At 45.6% G+C, this 16,731-nt stretch overlaps 1 protein-coding gene across 1 annotated transcript in view; it reads left to right on the plus strand.

Annotated features, from left to right (window-relative positions):
* The window catches only part of CDCP1 (CUB domain containing protein 1), a 124,836-nt gene that overhangs the window by 71,332 nt on the left and 36,773 nt on the right, over nt 1–16,731 (plus strand). Inside the window, exon 4 of the mRNA XM_073550074.1 lies at nt 2,554–2,913. Within this exon, the coding sequence (XP_073406175.1) occupies nt 2,554–2,913 (360 nt within the window). The remainder of the gene's footprint in view (nt 1–2,553; nt 2,914–16,731) is intronic.

Here is a 16,731-nt window from a genome sequence, read left to right on the forward strand (position 1 = left end):
GCAGAATAAAGCGATGCAAAAATAATTTTTTTTTATATAAAATAGTTTTCATTGCATAAAACCGCCAAAACATAAAGACCTAAATGAGGTATCACTGTAACCGTACTGACCCGAAGAATAAAACCGCTTTATCAATTTTACCGCATGCAGAACGGTGTAGACGCACCCGCCAAAAGAAATTCATGAAACGCTGGTTTTTGTTCATTCTGCGTCCCAAAAATCGGAATAAAAAGCGAACAAAAAATGTCACGTGTCTGAAAATGGTACCAATAAAAACGTCAACTCGTCCCGCAAAGAATAAGACCTCGCATGACTCAGTGGGTCAAAATACGGAAAAATTATAGCTCTCAATATGTGGTGATGCAAAAACTATTTTTACAATAAAAAGCGTCTTTTAGCGTGTGACAGCTGCCAAACATCAAAACTGCCATAATTAGTAAATCAAACCCCCCGTTATCACCCCCTTAGTTAGGGAAAAATAATAAAATAAAAAAAATGTATTTATTTCCATTTTCCCGTTAGGGTTAGGGGTGTGTTGGGGTTAGGGTTGGAGTTATAATTGGGGGGGTTTCCACTGTTTGGGCATATCAGGGGCTCTCCAAATGCAACATGGCGTCTGATCTCAATTCCAGCCAATCCTGCATTGAAAAAGTCAAATGATGCTCCTTCCCTTCCAAGCTCTGCCATGCGCACAAACAGTGTTTTACCCCCACATATAGGGTATCAGCATACTCAGGACAAATTGCAAAACAACTTTTGGGGTCCAATTTCTCCTGTTACCCTTAGGAAAATAAAAATTGGGGGCAAAAATATCATTTTTGTGGAAAAAAATGATTTTTTTATTTTCACGCCCAGGCGTTATAAACTTCTGTGAAGCACTTGGGGGTTCAAAGTGCTCACCACACATCTAGATAAGTTCCGTGGGGGGTCTAGTTTCCAAAATGGGGTCACTTGTGGGGAGTTTCAATAGTTTAGGTACATTAGGGGCTCTCCAAACGCACATGACACCCGCAGACCATTCCATCAAAGTCTGCATTCCAAAACGTCACTACTTCCCTTTCGAGCCCCGACGTGTGCCCATACAGTAGTTTTCTCCCACATATGGGGTGTCAGCGTACTCAGGACAAATTGGACAACAACTTTTGGGGTCCAATTTCTCCTTGTACCCTTGGGGAAAATAAAAAATTGGTGACTAAAAGATCATGTTTGTGGAAAAAAAAATGATTTTTTAATTGTACGGCTGTATGTTATAAACTTCTGTGAAGCAGTTGGGGGGGGGGGGGTTCAAAGTTCTGACCACACACCTAGATAAGTTCCTTGGGGGGTCTAGTTTCCAAAATGGGGTCACTTGTGGGGGGTTTCCACTGTTTAGGTACATCAGGGGCTCTCCAAACGCGACATGGCGTCCGATCTGAATTCCAGCCAATTTTGCATTGAAAAAGTCAAATGGCGCTCCTTCTCTTCTGAGGTCTGCCATGCGCCGAAACAGTGGTTCCCCCCCCACATATCAGGTATCAGCGTACTCAGGACAAATTGCACAATAACTTTTGCAGTCCAATTTCTCCTGTTACCCTTGATAAAATAAAAAAAATTGAACCAGAAGTATTTTTAAATATTCAAAAAATTCCTGTAACGCACCTAAAGGGTTAATAAACTTCTTGAATGTGGTTTTGAGCACCTTAAGGGGTGCAGTTTTTAGAATGGTGTGACTTTTGGGTATTTTCTATCATATAGACCCCTCAAAGTGGCTTCAAATGTGATGTGGTCCGTAAAAATAAAATGGTGTTGCAAAAATGAGAAATCGCTGGTCAATTTTTAACCCTTATAACTTCCTAACAAAAAAAAAATTTTGGTTCCAAAATTGTGCTGATGTAAAGTAAACATGTGGGAAATGTTATTTATTAAGTTTTTTGTGTGCCGTATCTCTGTGATTTAAGGGCATAAAAATTCAAATTTGGAAAATTGCAAAATTTTCTAAATTTTTGCCAAATTTCCGTTTTTTTCACAAATAAATGCAAGTTATATGAATGAAATTTAACCACTATCATGAAGTACAATATGTCATGAGAAAACAATGTCAGAATCACCGGGATCCATGAAAGCGTTTCAGAGTTATAACCTCATAAAGGGACAGTGGTCAGAATTGTAAAAATTGGCCCGGTCATGAACGTGCAAACCACCCTTGGGGCTTAAGGGGTTAAACTCAATTGGTCAGGTGCTGTCCATCTTAAAAGTAGGCAACACAGATGAGAGAAATACACATGCACACTTGCCTCATTTGAGTTTGGATGTGTTCTGAATAAGGAGATGAAAGTTATCCACCGCCATACTCTTTTTGTCAGCAGTTTACCTCCTCTGAATATGATATGAAAGGATTGGGCATGTTGATATGCAACTGCCTGACCTTTCTCTTTCGTCGTCTGCTGGTCAGGGAGGCTTGCTGAACTCAATGGCTGGCCCCTTTCTTTCGTCCTCATTCAGATGTCCATGAATTAGGCTTTGGGAAACAGTATTTCGACTGTGCATCTAACATACTGAATGTTCTTTTTACAGGATTAAGTATTGTTGAATCTACTTTCCGTCAAGAGTCACTTGTAAATCTGCTGTCTGCAAACTACCCTGATCCATTCCCTACGAATGAAGAAATGACCTGGAAATTCATCCTGCCTGAAAACCACGCCGCCATTGTGCACTTTATCAATTATTCTCGCCCTACATGTAAGAAAAGGGAGGAGCGTGTATACTACTACCTACCAATATACACTGGGTCAACACTGATGGAAAATCAGCCAGCGAATATACCTGGGAACTTCAATTTATCATTGGCAAACTGTGAGGTAGATCAACAGATAATTGGTCGCTCAGGCCTAAGCTTGAACTTTACCGTCACTGTGCAAAATAAAACTCGAGGAAGTAAGTCATTTTTTTTTTCCTAACATTAGCTGTAATACCAGTACTCTAGTAATATTCACTATATTAGAATGCCTGTGTTTTTCCAGTATATATTTATTCTGTTGCTGCTCAATTTACTTTCTCCAAATCAGTAACAGCGCAAGTCTGACAAGTGTTATGAGAGATTAGTCTTGGCCCGAAACATGCATCCCCACTAATCTGCTGAGCATTTCAGCAGCCATCATGTAATTAAAGCTAACCTTGCCGGCAGGATTTGTGCTCAGTAATCTACAGACACTTTCAGGTTGGCGCTGCTAGGGCTCATTCTCACTTGCGATGAAATTGGACGAATGCAATCCGATTAATAATCGGATTGCATTCGGACCAATGCTATTCTATCATTGTGTGTTAATCTGCGTTTTTTTTCTCCAACTCGGCTCAGAATACGATCGGACTGGAAAAAAAAATCACAGCGTGCTACAATTGTAATTGGAAATCGGATCACATTCGGCAATAGAAGTCAATGGTGCGAGAAAGGAATCAAACACTTGGACCATGCGAGTGCTGTCCAATTTCTAAACACCGATGTCTTTTGAAAAGCTGTCAATTCAGCAGCTGCGTACAGTAAATTCACAGCAGGGCTCAACAGGAAATAATGATTGCATACAGTATACACAAACAGAATAGATATTTGGATGTCAGTGACATATACAAATAATGCAGTGCGTGCACAGCTTACTGTACATGTATTTAATTATTAAAAGATTTTTGTTTTTTAAATGGTGTAGGTTCCCTCATAATTTTATTAACCAGCAGAGAGAAAGCTGGGGGCAGATTTTTCTAGCCTGGGAAGGGGGTAATAGCCATGGAGCCTCCTAGACTATTAATATACATAGCCTTTACTGGCTATTAAATTGGGGGACACCCCAAAAATTTTCACAGGGTCCCCCTAGAATTAATAACCACCAATGGCTAGGCAAACAGCGGCTGGCTGATATTAATAGCCTAGGAAGGGGCCATGGATATTGCCCCCCCACCCCAAACTAAAAAAAAATCAGCTCTTAGCCGCCCTAGAAAAGGCGTGTCTATAAGATGTGCCAATTCTGGCACTTAGCCTCGCTCTTCCCACTTGCCCTGATGTGGTGGCAAATGGGGTAATAATTGGGGGGATTGAGGTCACCTTTGCATTGTCAGGTGACATCAAGCCCAGAGGTTAGTAATGGAGAGGTGTCTAGAAGACGCCCCCATTACTAACCCCATAGTCATTTTGTATAACAACACACACACCCAGAATAAAGACCTTTAATTGATAGAATGACACGGACTCCTTTAATAAATCTTAATTAAACCATAATTACAGCATCGCCCATTCCAATGAAGCCATTGTCCCCTGCAAGAGAATTAAAATGGCAAACAACAATATTCCTCATCTGTTCTCTGAGAAAATAATAATCCATTTGTCCCATGATGGGTCTAGCTTGTGCTACATCTAGATGACAGGCTGCATGGTTGCATGATGTGACCATACAGCCTGCCATCCATCCAGCAGAGACACTGAGCAGCATCTCCTACCGCAGCTCAGTGTCTCGCAGTGATCTTCTATAACCTGTCTGACATCATCATGAGCGTGAGAAATTTCTCACGCTTTTGGTGCCGTCAGAAAAGTTCTAAATGACATCCGCGTTAACATAGTTACAAATTCTCCCATGGTGCTCAATAACAATTGAGGGTGGGGTTAAGACACAGAATTAAATAAGATATACCCCAGCCATGGTCATGTTAGAGTCCCAAGAGAAAGTGAGCAAGACTTATCCCAAATTATTTTTGCCTCTGCCTTGACATGTTTCCCCATGCATAAGGTTCATCAGGAGGATTGATATAAAGATAGAAATTAATAGTCATAGGCTCATTCGACACCAAAATGAGCCTCCTTTTGAGTTTTATGGATGGGGTAACACATCTAAACACAGGCAAAAGAAATTTGAGAAGTCTTTTGTTAATTTTCTATTGGTGGCACTAAAATGACTATGGCTAGTGTATATCTTATTTAATTCTGTGATTTAACCTCACCCACAGTTATTTTAGACTTGTTTACACTGATGCATCAATAGGGATTGAGAGAGAGTTGTGGAGAGCCACTAATGAGCTGGGGCACAATATCTTACTTTATTAGCGTGCCAACGTCTAGGCAGTTCCAGTTAGGTACCTGGCTAGGGAATCGCGGGTTCCTAGTTTTGCCTTTTGTTTTAATTATATTGCAGATTTACCAGAAGAAATAAAGGGTGGTCCACCATATTGTATATAAGATATTATTTTTTTATATGTTGACACAATGTTTTGGAGTTTTCAATAGTATTAATCCAATTTTTAGTTTTATATGGATTATATGTTCACTGTAGTTAATTTATTCCCTGTAGAGTACCATTTACAGAAGTTATAATAACTCGAATAATGTGGTTGCATAAGTGTGAACACCCTCTTATAATTTGGGATGTGGTTATGTTCAGAATTGGCCAATCACATTTAAACTCCAGTTAAATAGTAGTAAGTACACAACTGCCATCTTTTACAGTGATTTTCATTAAACCCCATATAAAGTTTAGCTGTTGTAGTAAAATTTCCCTGACACTTTCTTAGTTGCAATTTACAGCAAATGTCATGGTCCATAAACAGCTTACAACACAGCAAAGGGATCTTATTGTTGGAATTTATCATTCAGGGGAAGGGTACTAAAAATTCCAAGTCATTTATATATACTGTGGATCACTATGAAGACAGTCATCAATAAGTGGCTTAATTTTGGCACAACGGTGACATTACTTAGAACTGGACATCCCTCAAACATCGAATGTTTGCATAATCATTACATTAAATGGACTTGATCAGCCTATTAATCTAGAATAAGGCCCATTAATGCTGAAAAACCCATTGACTGTTGAATGGGAGTCATAGTTCAGGTGCGTGGCTGTCTGAGGCAGCCACAAGAGACTGTAACATAACATTTCTGCTTGATACTTTGGAATACCGTGATGATATGAGGGTCCCATCTATGAGCCATTACATGACCATCAAGTGACCTGTCACACATGACGCTGTTTTGCTAGACCCACCCAGCACAGCCATGACAGCAAAAGTTTTTAACTTTTTTTTTTTTCAAGAACGTTTTCCTCTTTCTAATTTTAAGGTAAATAAGTAAAATAAAAATGCCAAAAGATGTTTTCTGATCCTTTGCGAGATATATCATAGAGAATGGAGAGAAAAACTAACAAACTGCAACATAAAAAAAATGTACAAATCATAAACAAAACCCATTAGCTAGGTCCTGTTTTATTTTACCCTTATTAAAAACGAGAAAAGAAAATTGAACATGAAAGAACAAACAAAGTTCTAATATTGCTAGAAGAAAAATGGTATTTGGTAAGAAATTAATAAATGTTGCCTTATATCTCATAAATGCTTGAACAGGCTGAAGAATAATTGTTAGTTATCTGACCAGAACATGGAAAAAAATTCTGAAAACTTGTACTGGTCAGAAGCAGAATGTATCTAAGAGTCTAAAGACAAGGGCTGGAGCGAGCCGCGGAACCCCCACCCCACAGCGGCTAAATGGAGGCCCTGCATGACGGTGGGTTGGAGGGAAGGGGTTAATGTTTTCAAGAGGGTGAAGGAGGGGGGTGGGGGGGTATATTAAGGGGCTTCAGGGGCGGTTACCTTACTTCCCGCCCTGGAGCCACGAGGAATTGTCCGGAAGAAGACCATCCAGTGCCATGGCGTCTGTGGATGTGGTCCTGGAGAGGCTGCGGGCAGCAGCAGAGGCGCAGCCGGTCGGGTGGCTGGAGCGGCAGGTGGCCAGTATTGTTGGTGGGAGTAGCGGTCCATCGGCTCCGGTGGATTCACCCCGGACGAGGAGGCGGGTCAGGCCTCCGAAGCTCCTGTCACCGGGGGCGGCGCCGAGCACCCGCCGCCGGCGTCGGAGCCCCTCCCGGGACCCTCCGGCCGGGGTGCCTGCCGGTGAGCGTGCTGGCGGCCCCCAGGCCGGGAGGAATCCAAGTGCCGGCCGGGGTGCAGCGGCGGTCGGCAGGCCTACGCCTCGGCATGCTCGGGAGGCTGGGCCTGTGCGTGCCAGGACGGCGCGGAATGATGATGTCACGGCAGGCCGCGAGGGAGTCGTGTGGCCTGCCTCTTCGGCGCGAGGAGGCGCCAGGATGGCCGGAGCGGGGAGAGTATCGGGTGGCAGCCCCCGGTGTGCGGGGTGGGCTGGTGCCTCCAGCGCTGTGGCCCCCTGGACCGGGCCAGCAGGAGGGGGCGACGCTGACGGCCGGAACGGCGGCCACGCGGCGAGGGATGCGGGCAGTGGGCGGCAACAGGCTGCAGCTCCTGGGCCTATGCAACCTGCTGGCCTCGGCAGGGAGGATGCAGGAAGAGAACGGCCTGGGAGTGCGTCGGGATCAAGAGTGCCGGTCTCGGCCAGTTTCGGACCTCTGGGGTCGGAGGGTCTTCTGCGCAGCTCCAGACATGATGAACAGCGGGATTCAGGATTGGCGGCTGGAGGAGACACAGCGTCCTCGCAGCCCGGTGAGTATGCGTCTATGTCCTGTCTGTCATCACCCTTAGTGAGGTCCCCTGCGGTCGGGTACGAAGGGGAGGGCCGGACCGGGGCGGTGGGGCACGTTATGGGAGGAGGGGGCCCGTCGCTGATCGGGGGGATTGGGGACATGTCATCCGTACGGGATTTGCTGGCACGGATGGAGGGAGTTAGAGAGCCATCGGCGCATCTGGGTAGGGCCAGCTGAGCGGGGGCCGGGCTCGTCGGGGGCGGCTGTCGGGGTTTCGGGGGGTCGGGAGGTCCCTGTATCTGTGTCGGTTCAGACGGAAAAGGAGAAGGAATGTCGGGTCCATTTAGACGATAGGGCCCACGGGGAGGTGTACGTGTGTTTTGAGGGCCCTTTGGGGGCTCATTTGAAAAAAGAGGTGCGGGAAAAGATCTGGAAGGATGAATATGTAGAGATCTTTTCCCTGTTGCCGCTGGCGAAGTTCAATTTGGATAAGGGCAGGAAGGACGACAGCAAAAAAGAGGATGAGGAAAAACGGAGATGGCGTTTGATCTCGCAGACGTTTGCTAATTGGCTCCAGGCGTTTGCAATCCTGGCCAGCGTGATCGGGGAAAAGGCACCGGAAAATTGTTCTCCTCTTTTTTGTTATCTGGATTCAATTGGGGAGGCATATAGGGTTTATGGGGGTCAGGCTTGGCTTCGCTACGACGAGCAATTTAGACAAAGGAAGGCGATTCGTCCGGCGATTCGGTGGGATCAGAAGGACATAAGTTTGTGGTTACGGGTTATGACGCAGTCTAAATTTGGCCATTCCTTTCTTGGAGGAGGGGGGGTCGGAGGGGTTAGCTCATCCAATGGGCAAAGTGGTGGTCAAGGGGCAGGTGGTCAGGCGGCCGTCCAGAGGCAGGGTCTCTGCTGGCAGTTTAACGATGGGCAATGCAGGTTCGGTTCAAACTGTAGATTCAAGCACCTGTGTTCCCATTGCAGCGGATCCTCGCACGGGGCTTCAAAATGCTTTAAAAAGCAAAAAGGAAAGGGGGAGAGTGGTAATTCCAAAGGGGGAGACGCCGGTGAGAATGGCCGCGATGGCCCCTTATCTAAATAGGTTCCCAGATGGTGAAAAGGCGGCATTGTTGGTGTCCGGTTTTACGGATGGTTTTAGAATTCCTGACCCTCCTTTTGAAATACCTTGGGGGCGGAAGAATCTCAGGTCTGCCGACCTTTATGGGGCGGTGGTGTTGGAAAAGTTGGCCAAGGAAGTGCGTTTGGGACTGATGGCGGGGCCGTTTAAAGATCCTCCGTTTGAGGATCTGGTTGTTTCACCCTTGGGGGTGGTGCCGAAGAAAGAGCCGAATAAGTATCGGCTTATTCAACACCTATCTTTCCCTCGTGGTAGGTCGGTGAATGATGGGATTGATCCGGAGCTGTGCTCGGTTGTGTATACGTCGTTTGATGAGGTGGCAAATTTGGTACGGAGGTGTGGTAGGGGGGGCACTGTTGGCGAAAACGGATATCGAGTCGGCGTTTCGATTGCTTCCGGTTCATCCTGACAGTGTTAGGTTGTTGGACTGTTTTTGGGAGGGGGAATTTTTTGTTGATAGATGTTTGCCAATGGGTTGCTCGGTCTCTTGTGCGTTTTTTGAGGCGTTCAGCTCTTTTCTTGAATAGGTCATCCGTGACGTTTCGGGTCTTGAGTCGGTGATTCATTACCTTGATGATTTTTTATGTATTGGCCCGGTGGACTCGGGTTGTTGTGAGAGGTTGCTTTAGTGCCGTGGTCTGGGTGTCTGAGCATTTTGGCATGCCGCTTGCGCCGGGGAAAACGGAGGGGCCTTGTACGTGCCTGTCCTTTTTGGGAATTGTGATTGATTCAGTGGCTTGGGAGTTCCGATTGCCGGATGATAAGGTTGAGGCGTTGCGGGTGGAGGTGGCTCGAGCTAGGCGGGTGAAGAAATTGGCGTTGAGAGAGGTGCAGTCGCTACTTGGTAAATTGAATTTTGCTTGTCGCGTCATTCCGATGGGAAGGGTCTTTTCGCGGCGTCTGGCGAGTGCGACAGCGGGAGTGGCCTGATGAGTGGGTCCAGTTGGGCCTCGTTAAGAACATTGCTTTGTTGGAGATTTTTCCCATATTGGTGGCGGTGAACTTGTGGAGGGAGGAGTTTCGGAATAAAAAAGTTCGTTTTCATTGTGATAACATGGGAGTGGTGTGCTCCATTAACAGCCTGACGGCGTGTTCTCCTCCGGTGATTCGAGTTCTGCGGCAACTGGTGTTGACTTGTTTATCGCTCAATGCTCATGTAACGGCTTCTCATGTGCCTGGTGTTAGGAATTCCATTGCTGATTCTTTGTCTCGTTTGCAGTGGGAGCGCTTTCGGACTTTGGCCCCAGAGGCGGAGGAAGCGGGTCTCGAGTGTCCTGCCGGGCTTTGGAAGGTGGTCTCAGGGCTGCAGAACCTTTGATTCGGGCTTCTTTGTCTGCTGGTACTTGGTCAACCTACGAGGTGGTTTGGAACGCTTGGGAAAATTGGTTGGGGGCACGTTTGTGTGGCAACTCGAGGGAGGATCATTTGGGGGCATTGCTAGCATGGTTGGGGTTTGGGGCGGAAGAGGGGTGGTCGGTCTCCAGGGTGGGGCAGATTTAGCTTTTGGATTTAAATTGCGGGGGCAGGTTGATTTGACTAAGTGTTTCTTGGTCAGCCAGGCTATGAAGGGTTTCCGACGTCGGGGCGGTAGGGGGGATTGCCGGCGTCCGCTGTCATTTGGCATACTTGAACGGTTGGGGGCTGTGTTGGACGAGGTTTGTGTGTCACGGTTTGAGTGTTCTCTTTTTCGGGCAGCTTTTTCGCTTGCCTTTTTCGGGGCATTGAGGGTGGGGGAGTTGGTCTCTCCAGGGCGGTATTCGGGTGGGGTTTTGTTGGACAGGGACGTGTTAGTGGGTGACGAGGGCTTGGAGTTTTGGATTCGGAGATCGAAAACGGATCAGGAGGGTAGGGGAAAAAGGGTGGTGTTGGGCGCTGTGTCTGGATCCCTGATGTGCCCGGTGCGATGCTTGCGGGTTTACAGGTCAGAGCAGCAGAGGGGCGATGGGCCATTGCTGCGGCATGTTGATGGTTCCTTCTTGTCAAGGTTCCAGTTCGTGGCGGTTTTGCGTAAAGGCCTGGACAGGTTGGGTATTGATGGGTCTCGGTTCGCTTCTCACTCTTTTCAGATCAGGGCGGCCACAGAGGCGGCTGCTGGTGGTTTGGGTTCGAAGGTGATACAGCGGATTGGTCGGTGGGAATCGAGTCGTTACAGGTCATACGTTCGAGTTGGGGCTTTGAATGCGGAACTGCGTGAGGGGGAGGGCGTGGTGTGAGTTGTTTGCGCGGTGGCTAATAGTGGTTTTTTGTCATTACAGGTTGCACTCCTTTGCTGGTGTGGATCCTGGGCCATTCCTTTGTGTATTGGGGAGCTCGGCGTGCGGATGTTCGGCGGGAGGGGCGGCAATTGGGTTTTGGGCGCAGTTTGGCGGTGGTAAGATGGTTGAGTTTCAGGGGGATGGGTTGGAACAGGGTTTTGCAGGAAGTCCATAATAGCGCTAGGCTTGACAGGGATCCTGATATTCTAGTTCTGCATGCCGGGGGAATTGATTTGGGGGTCCGTCCTTTCCGTGAATTGGTCAAGGACATTAAGCACGATCTTCTGCGGTTGTGGTTATCGTTTTAAGGGCTAACTGTGGTGTGGTCGGAGATGGTGCCGAGGAAGACTTGGCGGCATGCGAGGTCGGTGATCAAGTTAAATAAGGCACGGATAAAGGTCAATCGGGCAGTGTCTGCGTTCGTGGTTAGGAACGGGGGGGGGTGGTTCGGCATTTTGATTTGGAAGGAGGGAGGGGGGAGTTTTGGCGGGCTGACGGCGTTCACTTAAATGATGTGGGAATGGATCTTTGGGCTTTGGGGCTGCAGGATGGGATTGAGAGGGCCATGGCTTTTCGGAATGGGGGGGTCTCAGGCAATCGAGGTCTTCAATTGCCTTCGTTGTGGCGTGTGGGGGGAGGGGGTCCTTGAAGTTGGTGCTAAATTGGTTTTGGGGGATCTGTGGTTATATGGATTCCTCATTGTTTATCCGTGGTTTGGGTCTGGTGAGTTGGGGGGACTTCCGGCAGTGGTTGGTCGGATCCCCAGGGATTAAGTGGACAGGGTAACCCTGATGGGGGTTTTGGTGCTCCCGAGCCAGTGAGGTAACGGCTGGGAGTAATTTATGGTATGTTTTTTTCCACAGAAAGTATTATTTACGTTTTGGTCACCAGATTTGGAGCTTCAAGGACCCTCCCCAAGGTTGCGATATATTTACAAATTACCGTATGTTATTTAAATAAAAGGCTGCTGTGGCCATTATATTCCATTTGGGTGTCTTGTTATTATTGGGAGTTTAAGTGGGTGGGGGGAGTTTCCCGGGGGGTTAGGGGTTGGAAGAGGTAATACAACCGCACATCGCCAACTCCAATGTCAAGACAAGGGCTGGAACGAGCCGCGGAACCCCCACCCCACAGCGGCTAAGTGGAGGCCCTGCATGACGGTGGGTTGGAGGGAAGGGGTTAATGTTTTCAAGAGGGTGAAGGAGGGGGGTGGGGGGGTATATTAAGGGGCTTCAGGGGCGGTTACCTTACTTCCCGCCCTGGAGCCACGAGGAATTGTCCCGCCCGCCCTAATTTTTTATGCAGGGGGGGTTTGCAAGGGGTAGGTTATTTCAATGTTATGGGTCATGGTGGCTGGTGGCGTGTGGGGGGAGGGGGTCCTTGAAGTTGGTGCTAAATTGGTTTTGGGGGATCTGTGGTTATATGGATTCCTCAATGTTTATCCGTGGTTTGGGTCTGGTGAGTTGGGGGGACTTCCGGCAATAGTTGGTCGGATCCCCAGGGATTAAGTGGACAGGGTAACCCCGATGGGGGTTTTGGTGCTCCCGAGCCAGTGAGGTAACGGCTGGGAGTAATTTATGGTATGCGTTTGTCCACAGAAAGTATTATTTACGTTTTGGTCACCAGATTTGGAGCTTCAAGGACCCTCCCCAAGGTTGCGATATATTTACAAATTACTGTATGTTATTTAAATAAAAGGCTGCTGTGGCCATTATATTCCATTTGGGTGTCTTGTTATTATTGAGAGTTTAAGTGGGTGGGGGAGTTTCCCGGGGGGTTAGGGGTTGGAAGAGGTAATACAACCGCACATCGCCAACTCCAATGTCATGTACTGTCAGAGAACGAGTCCAGCTCACCCGCAGGCACCGTTTAAGGGAAGGAAGCAAAGGAAGTGTCCGTGCCTTGGACATGAATGATTGGAAAGAAAGAAAAATCCAGCTCCAATAAAACCTGAAGACTGGAGTGTTTTCTATTCACACCAATAAAGCAGAGGTTTTGGATTGTTCTTAATATACTAAATACAGTACATTAGCAAAGAAAGTTCCTGTCTTAATAACTAATCAATGCATATTCATAAGAATGTATTATTCCTTTATTATATGTTCCCCATTTTTGTATTTAAGCCTTGGCCATGGTCTCTAGGAAACAAAGTTATGTAGAAGTCATTAATTTTATTAATGGTAAAAATAGTATAGGTGAACAAAAGCGCGCACAAGACCATTGGGTTGATACCCTTTTGGGTGCAAATGAAAGTAAAAGGATGGTGCTCCCCCTGAGCAGGCTATGTTCAGGCAGCGCTGCTATGAACACTTGAATATTTAAGCTGCTGCTGCCTCGTGGTTGGGGAATGATGTCCTTCAGGAGAGAATTCACTTATAAAATAGAATATTATTACTTTCCTAAATTAATGACCGATTTGGACAATAACACTATATCGGACTGCTTTAATGAAGAATCCTTAGGACCAAAATGAGTTAAACATTTTTTATGCCAAGAACATATTTTAACGCTGGATTACTGTCTTTTTCAAGTGGGGAAAAAAAAAATTGCAATTTTGTTTTTTCACTTGGAAAAAGACGCTAGTCCAACATTAGAATGCATTGTGGAGATAAAAATCGTTTAATTCATCTTGGTCCTAAGAATTATTCATTAAACCAGTACAGCCTGATAGTGTTATTGTCCAAATTGGTCATTAATTTAAGAATGTAATATTATTCTATTTTATAAGTGAATTACTAAGTACACACGTGCAACGTTGTTGATACCCATCTGTTAACCCCTTAACGACCGCTGATATGCCTTTTAATGGTGATAGTTAAGGGTACTTAAACCACGGCGCTGTGAATTCACGGCACTGTGGAAAAAGTGTATAGCGCCCCTCAGAGTCGGATTTTCTTTGGGGGTAGCCGAGAAGCCAAAGAACATGATTCAGGTCCGTTTTTACTGACCCCGCTTTTGCGATCGCCGTTATTAACTGTAAAACGGCGATCGCAAAAAAAAAGCGAATTTTGCATTAACTTTTTCTCTCCTCTGATGTGATCGCACATCAGAGGAGAGAGAAATAGGGTCCTTGATTTCCCGCCCCCCCGGTGGTCCTCGGGCCCTCTTGTCTCCTCTGGTGGGCACCGCCATCTTCTTCCTGGAAGAAAATGGCGGGCGCATGCGCAGTGTTTCCGCCAAATCTGCCTGACGGCATATTCCATTCATTCATTGAATGTACATTTTGATCACTGTGATAGTGCTCAAAATAAAAAAAATCGTAAATAACCCCCCCCTTATCACCCCCTTAGTTAGGGGAAATATAATGAAATATAGAAAATATATTTATTTTCATTTTTCTGTTAGGGTTTGAATTAGGGTTGGAATTAGGTTTAGAATTAGGGTTACAATTGGGATTAGGGGTTAGGGTTGGGGTTAGGGGTTTGTTGGGGATGGAGCTAGAATTGAGGGGTTTACACTATTTAGGCACATCAGGGGGTCTCCAAATGCGACATGGCACCAGCATTGATTCCAGCCAATTTTGCATTCAAAAGGTCAAATGGTGCTCCCTCCCTTCCGAGCCCAGACGTGTACCCCAACAGTGGTTTACTCCAACATATGGGGCATCAGCGTACGCAGGACAAATTGCACACCAACTTTGGGGGCCTAATTTCTCCTGTTACCCTTGGGAAAATGAAAAAATTGGGGGCTAAGAAATCACTTTTGTGGAAAAAAAAATGATTTTTTATTTTCACGGCTCTGCGTTATATACTTCTGTGAAGCAATTGGGGTTCAAAGTGCTCACCACACATGTAGATAATCTCCATGGGGGGTCTAGTTTCCAAAATGGGGTCACTTGTCTGGGGTTTCTACTGTTTAGGCACATCAGGGGCTCTGCAAACGCAACATACAACCGAACAACATTCAATCAAAGTCTACATTCCAAAAAGGTGCTCCTTCCCTTCCGAACTCTCCCATGGGCCCACATATAGGGTATCAGCGTACTCAGGACAAATTGCACAACAACTTTTGTGGTCCAATTTCTCCTGTTACCCTTGTGAAAATAAAAAATAGTGGGCTAAAAATTCATTTTTGAGGGAAAAAAATGACTTTTTTTAATTTTTTATTTTCACGGCTTTGCGTTATAAACTTATGTTTAGCACTTTGGGGTTCAGAGTGCTCACCACACATCTAGATAAGTTCCTTAAGGGGTCTAGGTTCCACAATGGGGTCACTTATTGGGGTTTCCACTGTTTAGGCACATCAGGGGCTCTCCAAGCGCAACATAGCGTCCAATCTCAATTCCAGCCAATTCTGCATTGGAAAAGTCAAACAGTGCTCCTTCTGTTCCAAGCCCTGCCGTGCACCCCAAACATTGGTTTTCCCCCACATAAGGGGTATCGACGTATTCAGGAGAAATTGCAGAACAAACTTTGTGGTTCATTTTCTCTTTTTACTCTTGTGAAAATAAAAAAAAAAATTGGTTCTGACGTAAAATGCTTGTAAAAAATGTTAAATCTTAATTTTTTCCTTCCACATTGCTACAGTTCCTGTGAAGCATGTAAAGGGTTAATAAACTTCTTGAATGTGGTTTTTGAGCACCTTGAGGGGTGTTGTTTTTAGAATGGTGTCACTTTTGGGTATTTTCTGTCATATTGACCTCTCAAAGTGACTTCAAATGTGATGTGGTCCCTAAAAAAATGGTTTTGTAAATTTTGTTGTAAAAGTGAGAAATCACTGGTCAACTTTTAACCCTTATAACTTCCTAACAAAAAAATGTTGGTTCCAAAATTGTGCTGATGTAAAGCAGACATGTGGGAAATGTTGTTTATTAAGCATTTTTTGTGACATCTCTCTGATTTAAGGGCATAAAAATTAAAAGTTTGAAAATTGCAAAATTTTAAAAATTTTCGCCATACTTCAGTTTTTTTTCATAAACAAACGCAAGTCTTATCAAAGAAATTTTACCATTAACATGAAATAAAATATGTCCCGAAAAAACAATCTCTGAATAAGCGGGGATCCGTTAAAGTGTTCCAGAGTTATAACCTCATAAAGTGACAGTGGTCAGAATTGTAATTATTGGCCCGGTCATTAAGCTGCAAATTGGCTCTGTCACTAAGGGGTTAAAGTAAGAAAAACCAACAATGGTCACTAAAAACTGACAAAAGTAATTTTCAGTTGAAATTTACTGAATAAATTGTGACAACATCTGATTTTCATTACTTGTTGTCACAATCCATTTTTGATTTGTGGCAACTCTGGCCCCACTAAGTTAAAACTTTTTTTTTTCAGGCCAGCAGCGGTTAAATGTCAGTTTTTCCCCGCTGGCAAGCTGGTGTAATTGCATTGCTGCTGGGTCAGCTGATGTGGGCATTGACCACACCCACCATCCTTTAAAAGGTCACCTGATGCATCAGCTGAGTGTCGGTGTTAGAGCAATCTGCAGTGACCAAGCTGGCGTAAGGAGTGGTGCTTCTGCTGAGTTCACTTATCTGGTGCCTTTTTCCTGCTGTGTGGTGTTTTGCAGCAGAGAAAAGCTAAGTGTTGTGTTTTTGTTACCTTGTCCCTTTGGTGTCTGTCACTTCCCCATGTTTACCTGCAGAGGTGAGTCTAGTGCTCCTTGCCAGCCACTGCAATAGCCAGGGCAGTATTAGGTGACAAATAGGGACGAGGTATCCTGAGGCGGCGGGAAGGACCCACATTGGGCGTTAGGGGAGTGGAGGGACAGACTCGGGTTTGAGCTCAGGTGGTGACCATCCCTCATTACCTATTGGTAGTGCCTTCCTCTCACCTATATCATCCCCGCTGTATGTGTATTGAGCTGTTAGCTGATCGACCACCCAATGGGTCGTGTCACATTGTGATAGTCACTCCGTGACATGTTGTTTTAGAATTTCAGTTCAACCTA

The sequence above is a fragment of the Dendrobates tinctorius genome, unplaced genomic scaffold, assembly GCF_039654945.1.
Source record: "Dendrobates tinctorius isolate UK_male_01 unplaced genomic scaffold, ASM3965494v1 ptg000162l, whole genome shotgun sequence".
Classification (NCBI taxonomy): Eukaryota; Metazoa; Chordata; class Amphibia; order Anura; family Dendrobatidae; genus Dendrobates; species Dendrobates tinctorius.